General features: G+C 44.3%; 1 protein-coding gene across 1 annotated transcript; it reads left to right on the forward strand.

Moving 5' to 3' along the window:
- The first annotated feature begins 1,498 nt into the window (after positions 1 to 1,498).
- LOC148534501 (hemoglobin subunit alpha-3-like) lies at positions 1,499 to 3,260 on the forward strand. Its single transcript, XM_088466894.1, has 4 exons — positions 1,499 to 1,521; positions 2,195 to 2,293; positions 2,419 to 2,623; positions 3,132 to 3,260. The coding sequence occupies exons 2-4, from the start codon at positions 2,199 to 2,201 to the stop codon at positions 3,258 to 3,260; spliced, it is 429 nt and encodes a 142-aa protein (XP_088323020.1). The 5' UTR covers positions 1,499 to 1,521; positions 2,195 to 2,198.
- Positions 3,261 to 14,606: the final 11,346 nt, after the last annotated feature.

Consider the following 14,606-nt stretch of genomic DNA (forward strand, 5'->3'; position numbering starts at 1 on the left):
ACAAAGTGAATTCAGTGGGACATTGGCATACTGTAACATTCTGATGTCTGCGGTTAAACAGCAATGAGAAAGTATTTAAGTACAAACCAAAACAAATGGGTCCTCATTCAGACACAGTCGCAAGTGCTGAGCGCTCGCAACCGGGTCGATGTTTAGGCCCTGCGCATGAGAGAGAAACTCTCTCACTCCGGAGCTCACTACAAAAAGGCCGGCTGTCGATGTTGATCGACAGCTCGGCCCGTTTTGTAGGCGTGACGGGGGGTGGTTTCACAAACGGAGGAGTTCCTTAAGGAATGCCTGCCGTTTTGTGGGTGGCCGCACTGACATCAGCAGTGATGTCAGTGGGGAGCTTTCTGCTTGATCAGAGCAGGAAGCTCCCTGGGGCTTGCGGTTGCCAAGACCCAACCTTAGGGTCTCGTCGCAAGCCCCGATGGTCGCGATGGTCTTGACCCACAGCTTAGCTAGCGACCAGGAGGCTGCACTTAAAAATACAAGCGGCCGCCCTCATTCAGAACGAGTGCTCGCTTCTTGCGAGCGCCTCTGAGTGAGGGCCATAGCTCTATATCTATATCCTGCTTTTCTGATCTGCTCATCTAAAAAGCTTTTAAAAGCTAATGTAGCTCACAAGGGAAATGGTCATAGTGAAAAATGTAAAACAAAATTTCAAAAGTTTCCTACCAACTAGCACTGCACTTCAAGATAACGCTTTTTATTAAGAACTACATAACTTTTCCCCTAAATACTGCATGGAAAGCCATTGATGATTATAATTTACTGAATCATGTGAATAAGGGTATGTTGGGACTGTCTGTTATACTTGTATCTCAAATATATTAGAGATGTGTGTAGACCCCCATGTTTTGGTTTTGGTTCTAATTCATCATTGTGTTTTTGTTTTGGCAAAACCACCCTCAAGTGTTTTGGTTCGGTTTTGGTTTTGGATTTCTCTAAAAAATTTATAAAACCAGCTAAAATCATGTAATTTGGACCTGTTTTTGTTCCTATAGTATTACTAACATTAATAACATTAATTTTGTGTCATTTCCAGTCAATTTTGACCCCCTCACATCACCTGAAATCATGAGGGAAAGACTTAAATTCAATCCAAAACACGCGAGATCTGTATTTTTAAATCCAAGTTCCAAATTGTGAGAAGACCCGAGTCGGGAATCTGTTCTACTTTGATCCCCATTGTGATTTCAAACTGAGACACACTTGGACTCTGAACCCCTAAGTTTAGTTGTGTTCGTTTTTTGATAAACTGAACCCTCACATCTCTATTATATATATATATATATATATATATATATATATATATATATTACTGTTTTATTACATTTGTAGAACAGTCCCTATACATTTTATTTCTCTATAGACTGCAACTGGAAAGTGTGACTGGCATCCAATTGAAAGTGTACTGTAGGCCCAGTATTTATTTCTGTAACCTCCAAGTAATATTGTGGAACTTCTGGGTGGGCTTTGCAGTAATGCATTTTTGCAGCTTCATAAATTACCTTTAGTGCACTTACAGTAAGTAGCTTATGGACCGTCCATGCTAAGTTCTTACACTAGAGAGGTTTCATTGTTTTGAATATTTTAAGACTACCTAAGAATGAGTCCAAATAAGCCATCTAAAATTTAATTTGAATTGCCCAAGAACAAGAAAACTTTGCTTACCTATATGGCATTTTTATTTAAACATAAGCAGAATAATTTGGGAATCAGTCTCCGTTTATCTCTTGGTGGGAATGAGTTAGTATTGTAATCTATATGTGTGCAGTAATATGGAGCCTATATTAGAATTCTGAATTAACAATGTTTGTTCCATGCATCACCAAAATGCTACATGATTCATTGGAAGCAGCACTTACCATTACAACTAAAGATATTTATTTAACATGATTTAAACAGTATTTGTGTTCCTAATTTACAATCTCCATAGAACATGTGCATACACACTGTGTTACATCCTGACATTCAGTCTCATGTAGCTGATCATCAGAATAATTGTACATAGGAAGCACTTTTCTAGGAGAGATAATCACAGCACTTGTGTTTTGGTGTAACTCAGAGATGACCAATAGTGGTGGAACAGTGCCAGGTTTGCTGACCCTTCCTCTATAAAACGGAAGTGACCCAGGAAACAGGTCAAACTTATCAGGTCTTTATCTCAGGCTCAGTAACCACTCACCAGAAAGATGACTTTCTCTGATGCTGAGAAGGCTGCAATTGTGGCCATTTGGGGCAAAGTCTCCAGAAATGTCAACGCTCTCGGTGCTGAAGCCTTGGAAAGGTACATGAAAACCTGAAATAATAGATGATTATTATTTAGGACAATAATTGGTGCCATCTTGCTTAATTACTAAGTAAGTTATTAGAATCTTCAATTATTTATACAATTTTGACTTGTGATTTTAGGATGTTTCTGAGCTTCCCTCAGACCAAGACTTACTTCAGCCACTTAGATATGAGCCACGGATCTGCTGATCTCCAGGTCCTTGGGGGTAAGGCCCTCGCTGCCCTAGGAGATGCTGCTAAACATCTGGATAACTTAGATGGAGCCCTGTCCAAGCTGAGTGACCTGCATGCATACAACCTGAGAGTGGACCCAGGAAACTTCAAGGTTAGATGCAATCAATATGTATTTTCACTGGGATGTGAATACTATTTAGCAGTTCATTTTAAACATTATATATATATAATTATCAAAGGCATATTACACAATGTATGTTATATTTTTGTAACAAATACATTTTATAGGAGTATTAGTACTGATATGAATGTCTTGAATATTCTATAGAAAGTGCTGCATGTGTGTGTGTTACATAAAGAACTGTTATTAAATAAATACTATGAGTAGAACTAACAATTTAGTGTTTGAAATAGTGACGTTATTCACAAAGAAAGAAATATTTCTGAATGATGTGATAGCTGTGATATGAAGAGTATTGAGGTTTTAAATTAAATACTACATTATATTTTAGTAAGCAGAATGAAACACTTTTTTTTTACATTCTACATTCATAATTTAGTGACTGTAATATTAATTGTTTGCACAAAGAAAGCTGTATTTTTTTTAAAGAACTTGAAAGCACTCATATGACAGTGACTGACATACATGTGTCTTGCAGCTGCTGTCTCACTGCATCCTGGTTGTTCTGGCTTCTCACTTCCCGGCTGAGTTTGATGCAACCACCCATGCTGCCTGGGACAAGTTCATCGCTGCTGTGTCCACTGTTTTTACCTCCAAATACAGATAATCCCACTGCTTGTAGCTTCTGTCTCTTGTCTGAGTACTGTGTTCTAAGAAATGTCCAACCCTGCTAAGATTTAATAAAATATTTATTTAAAAAATTGTACTTTGTGCTTTTATTCATATACTATTTACGATAACATAAAATGCATTGCATAATAATAAGTGCAATTTTAATGTAAACACAGTCATGTATTATTATGATTCTAATATTATTGCACAACTTTGCAGTAATTGTGTTAAAAAATGACATACTGTATATTATAATGTATCCATGTAACAATGCATAATATAAAGCAATCAGAATGTCTTCTGGGAAAGAACCTGCTTAACTCTTATTATCATTTAAATTTCTAATATACATACTTAAGAGCTACATAAAGTCCAGACAGATATAAAGAAATGTAGCAAACATAATTAGACATTGTAATACAGTCATATTGTAGTACATGTAGTAGCTAATGATTTAATAATTAGAAGCCCCCAGTTCTATAGCTGAGTAACACTATAACAGTGGTTCGCAGCTGCCAATAATATGTGGACAAACAGAAGCATAATCCTGTCCTCCACCACATCATCTAAGGGAGACAGGTTAACACAATATACAGGTTGAGTCTCCCATATCCAAAATGCTTGGGGACAGGGGTATTTTGGATATTGGATTTTTCCGTATTTTGGATTATGTGCATACCATAATGAAATCTTGGGAATGTGACCCAAATCTAAACACAGAATGCATTTATGTTCTACATACACCATATACGCACAGGGCCTGATTCAGAGCTGGACGCTCTGACCAGAGCGCTCGCTCTGAATCAGGGCCCTCCTACCTAAAAATGGAGCGGCCTCCTGGCCGCTCGCATAGCTGTGGGTGACCACCCACAGCTTATGCGAGCGGACAAAAAGATGGTCGCGATGGTCAAGACCATCGCGACCATTGGGCTTGCGACGAGACCCTGCGGTAGGGTCTCGCTGCCGCAAGCCCAGGAGTGCTTTTGGCTCTATCAGAGCCAAAAGCATTCCCACTGACATCACTAATGATGTCATTGCGGCCGGAGCCAGATGGTAGGCGTTCCCATGCAGGCAGGCATCTGCACTCATACAGGAGATATGTACACTGTCAGCTACAAACCCCTGTACACAATTCTCGCATGCCACACTTGGGACCTGAACTCTAAACCTCATACACGACGGTCAAACACCTGACACTTAGAGCTATTTGCTCTGCATAGGAAGCTTGGAAATTCCAACTCTATGAAGCTAGTATTGATTGTAAGTATAAAATCACTGCAGCTAAGCAGATCTATGTAATGTGTGGCTGAAGGTGATTGGATGTGTGGCTGCACACTACATAGGCTCTTTTAGGCTCTTCTACTCTATGTATGTAGCACGTAGAGGGAATGCAAACCTGCACCTTTTAATTGTTAAGAGTACAGTGGGTGACTGAGGTCAGAGATGCTGCAGTTAGATCATCTGTCATCCTCTGGATGGCAGGACACGGTGTGATAACATGACTTGATATGACTGTCAATTATTTTATTGATTTGCAGGGAACCCCATGCATGTTTTACTGTTTTAGTGGAAACCAGGTCAGGCTGTCTGTGTCTGACAGAGTATTTGTGGGAGGAGTGTCATTATGCCCATTTTTTTTGTACGTATTCATTAATGGTACAGAACTTTTCCCATTCATTTCAAATGGCCATTCATTTTCATGGGGTTTCCAGCATGTATGCATCATGTAGAGATCTATTGATATGAATGGGATGAAGAAATGAATGGGTAAAATATCTGTACATAGATACAAGATGTTTTTTGTTTGTTTTTGTCTTGCACATCCTGTTGTATTTAAATCAAAGCTGAGTGTCTGAAACTAGAGAGTCTAGTTAATAAATTACTCATGTTCTATATTAACCAATAAAAAAAATCAGTGTATTTGCAATGTATGCTGATTGTTTTCTGGTGTAAACTAATGACTTTTATTGAGAATACTTTGCGATCTAAAAAAAATTAAACTGCTACAAAATTGTGTGCGCTGATCTCCGTGTTTTGGTTTTGGATCTGTATCTCCTTCGTGGTTTTGTATCTGGATTTGGTTTTGCAAAACCACCCTTGCGTGTTTTGGTTTTGGGTCTATATTTTCTTCAAAACTTGATAAAAACAGCTAAACTCACATAATTTGGGCCTTTTTTGTTCCTACAGTATTAGTAACCTCTATAACATTAATTTCCAGTCAATTTTGACCACTTTACAGCTCACAATATTTTTCACCAACATAGGCCAAAGGCTGGCTGGCTAAACTAAGCCACCAACAGAGCAGCGGCACAAACACACACGGCAGTTATTTCTATTTACAAATGTTTTGCAAATTAGTAATGTATTAGCAATAACCAATCAAACTAACTCGCAAGTACGTTCAATAGAAAACAGTACAACAGAGAAATTTACTAAAAATCATGCGTTGAGTATCCTTGCTCAAACAAGTAGTCATAGTTAACAAGCAGCAAACAAAAAAACCCTCTAACCCTTTTGTGTAAATATCAACATCAGACATGAATGCCCCTTACACAAGTGCACATGCCCCCAGCACATGCCTATTCTCAGTGCCAAGTCTGTTTTTCCCTGCAGATGGTGCTGGGCCACTGATGACTGGCACTCTGTGCCCATGTATAGCCCCGTTCAATCAGCCTTTTTGTTGAGCAGTTCCCCAAAATCTCCCCAGCCATAAAAACATCATTCCATACCTGCGGGTTAGAAACAGTGCGGGTCAGATACAGTGCGGGGTACTTTGCCGGTCGGATACAGTGCAGGTCAGATACAGGGCCTGAGTCAACAATGATTGCTATTCTGCTAATACGCACACAATGCAGTTGCTAATATCAGCGGTGATATGCAAATGTTTGCATTCACATTGCGATCGCAGCCTGACTTAAGGACACCCACTTCCCCTTACTCAACATCCGTATACTTTGGGAACATTGCAAAATAATCAGTAACATCGAGTAACATCGGACCCATACGCACAGTTAAGGCAGGTCAGACCTCACTGAGGAATTGCTTACTTCAGCGCAAGCTATGAGGCCTCAGGATGCTTATGGTATCGCAGTGGATAATTTATGCTCGCCCCTGCAACGTCGCTGACACGCACTGGCATGCCTGCGTTCAGCTGACCCCCCCGTCCCCATCATCACCACCCACAAACGGCAGTTCCTATCAACACTCTGGGATGGGTCTGCATCGCCACTGCGATCGCAGTTCTGATTGCAGCGACTGGTTCACACACTGCGATGCATACGCATCGGCCGATTGCGTGCATATGAACAACTGTGATCCTTGCTGAATCAGGCCCACAGTGCGGGTCGGATACAGGACCTGATTCAGACCCAGTCGCAAGCGCTGAGCGCTTGCAACCGGGTCGACGGTGGCCCCGAGCGCATGCGCATGACTGAGCCGGCTCCGTCGTGGGCATGCGCGAGACCCGGATAGCGACGGGCAATCCATCGCTCCGGGTCTCGCACCAAAGGGGGCGTGCTGTCGATGTTGAGTGACATGAGTGGGCCGGGGGGGTGGCAGCCCAGACGGAGGCGTTCCCATGAGAACGCCTACCGTCAGGGAGCGGCCCCACTGACATCACAAGTGTTGTTAGTGGGAGAGCTTTCGGCTCTGTTTGAGCCGAAAGCTCTCTGGGGCTTTTGGCCACGGGACCCTACCACAAGGGTCTTGTCGCAAGCCTGATGGTCGCGATGGTCTTGACCATCGCGACCATCATCCTGGCCGCTCGCATTAGCTGTGGGTGGCAACCCACAGCAATGCGAGCGGCCAGGAGGCTGCTCCATAAAAAAAAAAGATGCCCTGATTCAGAGCGAGCGCTCTCAGAGCGTCCGACTCTGAATCAGGGCCACAGTGCGGGTCGGATACAGTGCGGGTTGGATACAGTACTGGTCTGATATGGTGCGGTATACAGTGTGGGTTGGATACAGTGCAGGTCGGATACAGAGCAGGATATAGTGCGGTCTGATATCGTGCGAGATACAGTGTGGGTTGGATACAGTACTGGTCTGATATAGTGCGGTATGCAGTGTGGGTTAGATCCAGTGTGGGTTGGATACAGTGCAGGCTGGATGCAATGCGGGATACAGTGTGGGTCTGAGATAGTGCGGGATACAGTGTGGGTTGGATACAGTGCAGGCCGGATACAGTGCGGTATACAGTGTGGGTTGGATACAGTGTGGGTTGGATATAGGACAGGCCAGATACAGTGCGGGGTACAGTTTGATTTGGTTACAGTGCCTGTATGATACAGTGCAGTTTATAGTGCAGGTCAGGGTTGCCAACATTTGGCTCCCTCTTTCCGGGAGGGAGCTGTCGGGCAACCACACGGAGGTCGTGCAACGGTAAAAAGGGGGAGTGGTCTGGAACATAATGCGTCATTAGGGGTGGGGCATAGGGTATGAGCGCAATTGCGTCATCGTGCCCCCACCCCCACTTCACAAAGCCGTGTCATCCCCTCCTGCGCTGATGGGGTTTATACAGCCGGCTTGCTGGGGCCGAGAGGCTTGTCTGCCTTTCCAGGGGGCTGGGAGTGGCACCCCATTTTTGGGAGGCTCCCGGCCGAATCGGGAGGGTAGGCGAGTCTGGTGCGGGTTCGATACAGTGCAGGTCAGATATAGTGTTGGATACAGTGCGGGTTGGATACAGTGCAGAATACATTGTCTGTTGGATACAGTGCAGGTCAGATACAGTGTGGTATACAGTGTGGGTTGGATGCAGTGCAGGTCGTATACATTGTGGGTTGGATACAGTGTAGGTCGGATACAGTGTGGTATATAGTGTGGGTTGCATACAGTGCAGGTCGTATACATTGTGGGTTGGATACAGTGCAGGTCGGATACAGTGCAGGTTACAGTGCAGGTCGGATACAGTGTGGGTTGGATATACCAATAGTGCACTTACTGTGACAGCGGTGTCAGCAGTGCGAGGATGCTGGCAGTGTCCTCAGTGCTAGAATGCCAGTAGCATCCTCAGTGCGTGGGTGCTGGTGGTGTCGGCAGTGTGGGGATGTCGGTGGTGTCCTCACTATGGGAATGTTGTCAATGCAGGGTGGGTGCTGACGGTGTCCCCAGTATGGGGGGGCGGCAGTGTGGGGGTGCTGGCAGTGTCATCAGTGCAGGGTGCCGGTGGTGTCAGCAGAGCGGGGGTGCCAGCAGTGTCCTTAGTGCTGGCGGTGCTGACAGTGCAGGGGTGCCAGTGGTGTCCTCAGTGCAGGGTGCTGGCGGTGTCAGCAGAGCAGCTGTGCCAGCAGTGTCCTCAGTGCTGGGGTGGTTGCGATGTCGGCAGTGCAGGGGTGCCAGTGGTGGTCATATTGCGATCGCAGCCTGACATAAGGACGCCCACTTCCCCTTACTCACATCCGTATACTTTGGCAGTGAGGGGGTGCTGGCGATGTCGGCAGTGCAGGGGTGCCAGCGGTGTCCTCAGTGTGGGGATGCTGGCGGTGTCGGCAGTGCAGGGGTGCCAGCGGTATCCTCAGTACGGGGGTGCCATCGGTGTCCTCAGTACGGGGGTGCCAGCAGTGTGAGGTGCTGACGGTGTCCTTAGTACGTGGGTGCCAGCTGTGTCCTCAGTGTGAGGTTGCTGGTGGTGTCTGCAATGTGGAGGTGCCACCGGTATCTTCAATGCGGGGTTGCCGGCGGTGTTCTCAGTGTGGGTGTGCCGGCAGCTTGGTGTGCTGACGGTGTCCTCAGTACATATATGGTAATCCCACTTAGAGTAATCGGTGAGTGTGCAGGTAAGTATATGTGAATGGTGGCCTTACCTTTGACTGACTTTCTCTCAATGGTTGCTTCACTTGGTTACTACTTGTAATGTGGTTAGCACTTACAGTATTACAGCAAGACACTTTACACCATCAACACGGTTTCTTTTTATTCACAACTGAAACTTTTGCATTCAAATCGATTAGAGTACTAGCAATGACAATTATTTGCAGGTGTTATATATCCTATACTTTAAGACATTTACATATAGAGTAAATACACCTAACAAGGTTTGGTATTTTATTTTGCTGGAACCGCCTCTTCTTTCGATAATAATAGCTGCGGAAAAATGGTTAATACAATGCAATATACGGTTCAAAACAACCTGAATACTTGACCCTTAAAAATAGTGAATGACCCCTGAACAGCTGTTCAATAATTAGTCAATAGTTTACTTAAGTCCGCAAATGGCTTGCCAGCTAACGCTGTACGATGGTGCACTTTTGATGACTGGCTGAGGTAATAATGGTGTAAGCAATTTTACTTTGCAACTGTACTATATCCTGTAGCTTTCCCTTTCTCGCTTGTAAGCTTCCTGTATATTAGAGGTTTGATTGAACACAGCAAGAGTTAGTTCGGCTCTGTGTTGGTTAAACTGTTGTTCCCTATAATATTGCCAACTGGCAATAATATTCCTAATTATATCCAACACCAACGATTCCGTTACAGTGTTGGATTTTGAATGTCAGTGTTGGTGCAGAGAAAGGATGTATACAACATAGATGGGCGTTTGGAAAATGCCTGAGATACGCTAAGGATCAAGCAATTCCTGCACTCATATAATGTCGGTGGACAATATCGTAGCGATATTTATCCTTGGATACACATCAATATCTATCCTTGTGTAATACTCTCTACTTTGCAAACTGCAACTCTGCTGATGCGGGCTGATATGTTGACATAAGACATTAACAAGTCCCTTCCTTTTAATCAAGGAGCTATTACGCTGCATGTCACTGTGCTCACAGGCTGAGGCTGTATACTGGGTGCTGAGTCTAGGGCTGGTAGTTAAGGGTTGCAGTCTTTATACTGTCTATCCTGCAATATTGCTGCCTGAGGTAATTATCTACGGAGTCTATTACAACTGGAGCTTACTGGCATACTAGCTGTCCCTTCCTTTAACCAACGATGCAGTTAACTTGGCCACAGGGTAGCACCACTCTAATGTGGGATAATTTTATGTGCTTTTGTGTTACAGACCTCTCTGGCAGCTTTTACAGGTGATGAGGGGTATCTCTTGGGTATCTCCTTTCCCTGAGTTAGCCTCCGACACCTCCTGTCTCCCACAGCCCACCTCCGCTTCACTCTGGCTCGGCCCCTTTTCCCAGCAGGCTCCGGATGTCCTGTCTCACAGTCGGGTGGGGAAGCCTGGACTAGCAGACCGGCTCTCCCAGCTTCTGCGGCTCCCGTCGATGATCTCCACAGGGCTGTCCCAGTAAGTGCGCAGACCTGTGCTATCCTCAATTACCTCAGGACTCCTCTAACTGTTGGCTAGGCAGTCCTATTTAATGCCTCCGTCCGGGTCCTTGACACGCACCGGCTCTTCTACCTGCCGAGCGCGCGTGCTATACAGTCATTGGCCATAACATTGCAGGAGGGAAAACTGGGCTCCCCTGTAAAGTCCAGTGGAGGAATCCCAGCCTCGTGCCCCTTCCATTACAAATAGTCTATGGCAGGGATTAGTCCACAATCTCAAGAGGGACGAACGGAAACAGTTTGGCTAATGTAATATAAGGCAGATAAATGCCAGTGTCCAGTACATATAAACCATACCAAATACAGCCCTGGGTCACTATGCATAACTAGGCATACAGTAGCTACATACATTTTTTAATATAACCCAGGCATGTTACTCCAAAATGGGGTACCCTTCAGTGGTACTCCCAAAACTGGGGGTATCACACATGGGGCCAGTGCCTTCAGTGCAGGGTGCCAGCGGTGTCAGCAGTGCGGGGATGCTGGCGGTGTCCTCGGTGCGAGAATGCCAGTAGCATCCTCAGTGCATGGGTGCTGGTGATGTCGGCAGTGTGGGAGTGTCGTCGTGCAGGGGGGGCTGATGGTGTCCTCAGTATGGGGGGGCGGTAGTGCGGGGGTGCTGGCAGTGTCCTTAGTGGAGGGTGCCGGTGGTGTCAGCAGAGTGGGTGTGCCAACGGTGTCCTCAGTGCTGGGGTGCTAGCAGTGCAGGGGTGCCAGTGGTGTCCTCAGTGAGGGGGTGCTGGTGGTGTCGGAAGTGCAGGGGTGGCAGCGGTGTTCTCAGTGTGGGGATGCTGTTGGTGTCAGCAGTGAGGTGGTGCCAGCGGTATCCTCAGTACAGGAGTGCCTGCGGTATCCTCAGTGAAGGGGTGCAGGCAGTGTGGGGTGCTGATGGTGCCCTCAGTTTGTGGAGGGGGCAGTGTCTTTAGTGCAGGGTGCCAGCGGTGTTGGCAGAGCGGGGGTGCCAGCGGGGTCATCAGTAGGGGGGTGCTGGCGGTGTCTGAGTTTGCTAAAATTGCACTCGTGATTATAATCACGATTCTTAGTAATTTCCCGACTTGTATTCCTGGCTGATTGTGATTTTATTTCTATTTGTGTTTTCACCCATGTTTCACCAAACGAAAGTTTCAAGATTTCTCACCCGAGTTTGCCTTTAGTAGATGTGTAGGTGTTGATATTGCAGAGTTATATAGGCACACACCAGCATATGATTCAAGCTTTGAACAGTTTTTTCTTCCTTAACCAGGGGTGTTGGTTTATTGATGGATAGCAGGTACAGCTGTACTCATGGTTACATGCACACTGGTGATGGATCGGAGCTTGAGCAAAGCGGGCTTCCATATAGCTCACTAGCCAGTGAGTGCATGCTGCTTGCAGGTACCTGTGCAGCATGCTGGAACAGTGTTAAATGCAAGTATTAACCAGGTTCTCTTTAGGAGCTAAGTATGAGACTTACAGTCAGGTCCATAAATATTGGGACATTGAATTTTCATATTTTGGCCTCTATTCACCACCACAATGGTTTTGAAATGAAACAAACAGGATGTGCTTTAACTGCAGACTTTCAGATTTAATTTGAGGGTAATTACATTCAAATCGGGTGAACGGTGTAGGAATTACAACGGTTTCAATATGGGCCAAAAGTAATGGGACTATCAACTCAAAAGCTATTTCATGGACAGGTGTGGGCTATTCCCTCGTTATTTAATTATCAATTAAGCAGGTAAAAGGTCTGCAGTTGATTCTAGGTGTGACATTTGCATTTGGAATCAGTTGCTGTCGACTCTCAATATGAGATCCAAAGAGCTGTCACTATCAGTAAAGCAAGCCATCATTTGGCTGAGAAATCAAAACTATCCCATCAGAGAGATAGCAAAAACATTAGGTGTGGCCAAATCAACTGTTAAAAAGAAAGAACGCACCGGAGAGCTCAGCAACACCAAAAGACCCGAAAGACCACGGAAAACAACTGTGGTGGATGACAGAGGAATTATTTCCCTGGTGAAGAAAAACCCCTTCACAACAGTTGGCCAAATCAAGAACACTCTCCAGGAGGTAGGTGTATTTGTGTCAAAGTCAACAATCAAGAGAAGACTTCACAAGAGTGAATATAGAGGGTTCACCACAAGATGCAAACCATTGGTGAGCCACAAAAACAGGAAGACCAGACTAGAGTTTGCCAAACAACATCTAAAAAAGCCATTACAGTTCTGGAACAACATCCTATGGACAGATGAGACAAAGATCAACTTGTACCAGAGTGATGGGAAGAGAAGAGTATGGAGAAGGAAAGGAACTGCTCATGATCCAAAACATACCACCTCATCAGTGAAGCATGGTGGTGGTAGTGTCATGGCGTGGGTATGTATGGCTGCCAATGGAACTGGTTCCCTTGTATTTATTGATGATGTGACTGCTGACAAAAGCAGCAGAATGAATTCTGAAGTGTTTCGGGCAATATTATATGCTCATATTCAGTCAAATGCTTCAGAAGTCATTGGACGGCGCTTCACAGTGCAGATGGATAATAACCCGAATCATACTGCAAAAGCAACCAAAGAGTTTTTTAAGGCTAAAAAGTGGAATGTTATGCAATGGCCAAGTCAATCTCCTGACCTGAATCCGATTGAGCATGCAGTTCACTTGATGAAGACAAAACTGAAGGGAAAATGCCCCAAGAACAAGCAAGAACTGAAGACATTTGCAGTAGAGGCCTGGCAGAGCATCACCAGGGATGAAACCCAGCGTCTGGTGATGTCTATGCGTTCCAGACTTCAGGCTGTAATTGCCTGCAAAGGATTTGCAACAAAGTATTGAAAAGTGAAAGTTAGATTTAGGATTGTTTAGTTTGTCCCATTACTTTTGGCCCCTTAAAAAGTGGGAGGCACATATAGAAACCGTTGTAATTCCTACACCGTTCACCTGATTTGGATGTAATTACCCTCAAATTAAATCTGAAAGTCTGCAGTTAAATCACATCTTGTTTGTTTCATTTCAAAGACATTGTGGTGGTGAATAGAGGCCAAAATATGAATATTCTGTCAATGTCCCAATATTTATGGACCTGACTGTATGTCTCCCACCTTGTCACTCTACATAGTACGCAGTAAAGACAACATGGCCCTTACACAAGCTCAATAGTGATCATGATGGCCATCTTGGAACTGGGCATGAAGTCTCCCTGCAGGAACAGGAAGACTGGAGTCTGAGCAGTAGCGTACTCCTCTTTCAAACATTTCTAACGCCCATATCTCTCTATCCTGTAAAAACAGAGATCCTATAATTTTCTATGGTAAGCTGCATATTTTTCAAAATTGATTGCCTTGTTGAGATAATGTATTTTTCCTACACATTTTATGCATTTCATTCAAACAAAATGTTTTAAGCAATTTCAAGTGCAGATTTTATTATGAAAACCTAAGTGTAGAATACATGTTTTCACTGTTTTGTAAAGGTGGATTAATACAGAAGCAAGAACCACAAAGTATTTCTTAGTGGTGTTTATAAAAAAAAAATATATACACATACATTTGCTTTTTATTTTACTTTCCTGCTTTTGATAAAAGGATTATTTTGCCCATTTTGTGTAGATTGTCTTTGCCATGCGAGAAGAAATAAGCAAACTAATTCTATTATCTTAAAATGCAATATCTTCTGAATACAACAAGGTATAATGAGTGTGTGTACTGCCTATATTATAACTATAATTACTGATATTAATGTTGGAATGTTACTAGCACAAAAACTGACAAATTAAGCTCATTAGTGAAGGGGTTAAAACAGTCATTATTGTTCCCACATCTCTTGGCTGACTTGCCTCTCAATGGCCTTACATTTGAACACCGACCTCTCCATGCACACAAGGGAAAGTTCAAGATAAATGCAATTCAAAATGTGCAGTGTTAAAAATGTAAATTAGTTGTACATGGCACAAGCAGACTTGCAACTAGGAATGTATCTATAATGGGTGCCGGGAGTGCGGTGCACATGGGTCCAGTGGGGGGCCCCGCACTGCACACCCTGCACCCATATTATCTAAAACTTACCTCTCAGAGGTCCCACGTCGG

Source organism: Taudactylus pleione, unplaced genomic scaffold (genome assembly GCF_031769625.1).
Source record: "Taudactylus pleione unplaced genomic scaffold, aTauple2 ptg000066l, whole genome shotgun sequence".
NCBI lineage: Eukaryota > Metazoa > Chordata > Amphibia > Anura > Myobatrachidae > Taudactylus > Taudactylus pleione.